Here is a 2,147-nt window from a genome sequence, read left to right as displayed (position 1 = left end):
GGGTATTTATTGAGAAATATTTTATGGCTGGTTTTTAGCTGTATTTGTCCATCATTCAAGCATTAACTCACGTGTCCCATGGCCGCCCTTTATTTTTAAAATTATTTCATTTTTTTTTTATCTTTTTCTCCTTTGTTATAGTATAAAATTAAATTTATTCAAATTTAAAATTTAAAACATGAAAAACTTTTTTTCCACCTCAAATAAAAGTCATCAAGCTTTGGCTAAGTCAACCAAAAAATAATGTTCATTTGCCTTTTAATATTACAGTATCACACTACTCAGACGCGGAGCTAGAAATTTAGCAAAGAGTGTGCAAAGTTTCCTCTCAGTTGTGTTAAGAGTGTACAAAATTAAATATACACTCGTATTAACTAACACTTAACCTCTTTACACTATATAATTTTCCGATAAAGAGTGTGCACCGAAACACCCTTCACCTTAACTCTGCCCTTGACACTACTTATTTACTGCGTAGTTGCCACTTTATTTAAACTTACAAGTATAACATTTAATTTTGCTAAATAAACAAAATTTTGCCAACAATATTCAACTGGCAGTGGATGAAATCACCTCAAGTACTATTTAGCAAAATACTATATAATAAAGTTAAGAACTTACATGTAAAGAAATTAGACTCTAACTATTCGTCTAGCGAACTTTAAACTTACGCATGCAATTGATACATAAATGAACTAATTAGCTATTTTTTTCTATTCGCTTTTAACCTATTTGAATTTGATACATTTATTAAAAAAAAAAAATTAACATGATTATTTTATTATTTTTTAAATGCTGAAATAGTAAAAGTGAATCTACGGAGTATATAAATTTAAATATATAGAAATCTAACCAGTAATTGGAATGGTCCACTTGATTTATTTTATATAAGCATTTGTACGAGTACGACAACTTGTGAGTTTTTCACCAACACATAAAAATAAATACACCCACTTTTTTTTTTTAATTTTACAATTCAATTGTCACAATCATCATTAATTAATAATATAAGTACAATATCATAAAGTCCATAATCAATCAAGATTTCATCTTCAAGTTTCACCAATGTCATTATTATTAAATGGAAAAAAACATAGCAAGCTAGGACGGGAACGTGTAACTAGAGCTGTCAATATAGACTGATCCACTCTATTCGGACTNAAAAAAATGTGTAAATGAGATAGTAGACAAATAATATGAGATAGATCGGACTCATCGGACCGGAAGAAGTAAATTACCTGATAGGAAGAAGTGGAAGCTCCAAAAAGAAAATCAGGTGAAAATATAGTACGATTAAATGGATTGGAAATAGTATGGCTTGGCACTTTTGCATTTGCAGCCAAAGAAAACTCTATCATAGACAAAAAATTGGCCAAAAATATCAAAAGGCTAATTGCCCAAAATGAACCTTGAAAAGCCATAGCCAATTATTATCTATATTTTCCCCCTTCTTTGTAACCCTCTTTATATAGAGAAAGATTTGGAGGCCAATAATAGACTAAGAGGTCGTTTGGTTGGGTGGGGAATAGAATAGGGAAGGATATTTCACGGATCGAGATATTTTATGAGATTTTTTTATTTTATCTTTCATAACAGATAACTTATTTCATCATTTATATTAAAATGGCGGGATAAAATCATTTTGGAACTAAATAATACTCTCCCTCTATTCAACAATAGTTGTCAATTATTGATTTGACACTTGAATTAAGAAGCAGTAAATGATAATGGTAATTTTACCAAATTACCCTTATTAAATACAAATCATCTAAACATTGAAAAAATAACATTATTTAATAACAAGGGTAATATAGATACAAAATAATAAATTATTCATTAGTTTCGACCAAAGTTGGAGTATTTTTCAGACTCTTATCCCTTTTATAAACTAAACAAATATTACTGAACATTACAAAATAATATAATGGGCAAGTAAAGATGGACAGAGGGAACACTACCTATTACCAAATGAAAAATAAAAATAATCTCAAAAAACATCGCAAAAATTATTATTCTCATTCCACCGATTAAACAATTCCTAACAGATATTTCTTTCATTTTTCTGTTTCTGTATTATATTATTTTGCAATTTTGCAATCAATATGGACTAACTTTGGTGTGTGTTGGATTGGGGGGGGGGGGGGGGG

At 29.3% G+C, this 2,147-nt stretch overlaps 1 protein-coding gene across 1 annotated transcript in view; it reads right to left on the bottom strand.

Annotated features, from left to right (window-relative positions):
- LOC125878177 (furcatin hydrolase-like) overlaps nucleotides 1–1,448 on the bottom strand; it is a 9,244-nt gene extending 7,796 nt beyond the window's left edge. Inside the window, exon 1 of the mRNA XM_049559377.1 lies at nucleotides 1,239–1,448. Coding sequence (XP_049415334.1) covers nucleotides 1,239–1,421 — 183 coding nt within the window. The 5' untranslated portion in view covers nucleotides 1,422–1,448. The remainder of the gene's footprint in view (nucleotides 1–1,238) is intronic.
- Between the last annotated feature and the right edge of the window lie 699 nt (nucleotides 1,449–2,147).

This window comes from Solanum stenotomum, chromosome 1 (genome assembly GCF_019186545.1).
Source record: "Solanum stenotomum isolate F172 chromosome 1, ASM1918654v1, whole genome shotgun sequence".
Taxonomy (NCBI): domain Eukaryota; kingdom Viridiplantae; phylum Streptophyta; class Magnoliopsida; order Solanales; family Solanaceae; genus Solanum; species Solanum stenotomum.
The sequence above is the reverse complement of the archived record's forward strand: the minus strand, read 5'-3'. Positions and strand labels throughout refer to the sequence as shown.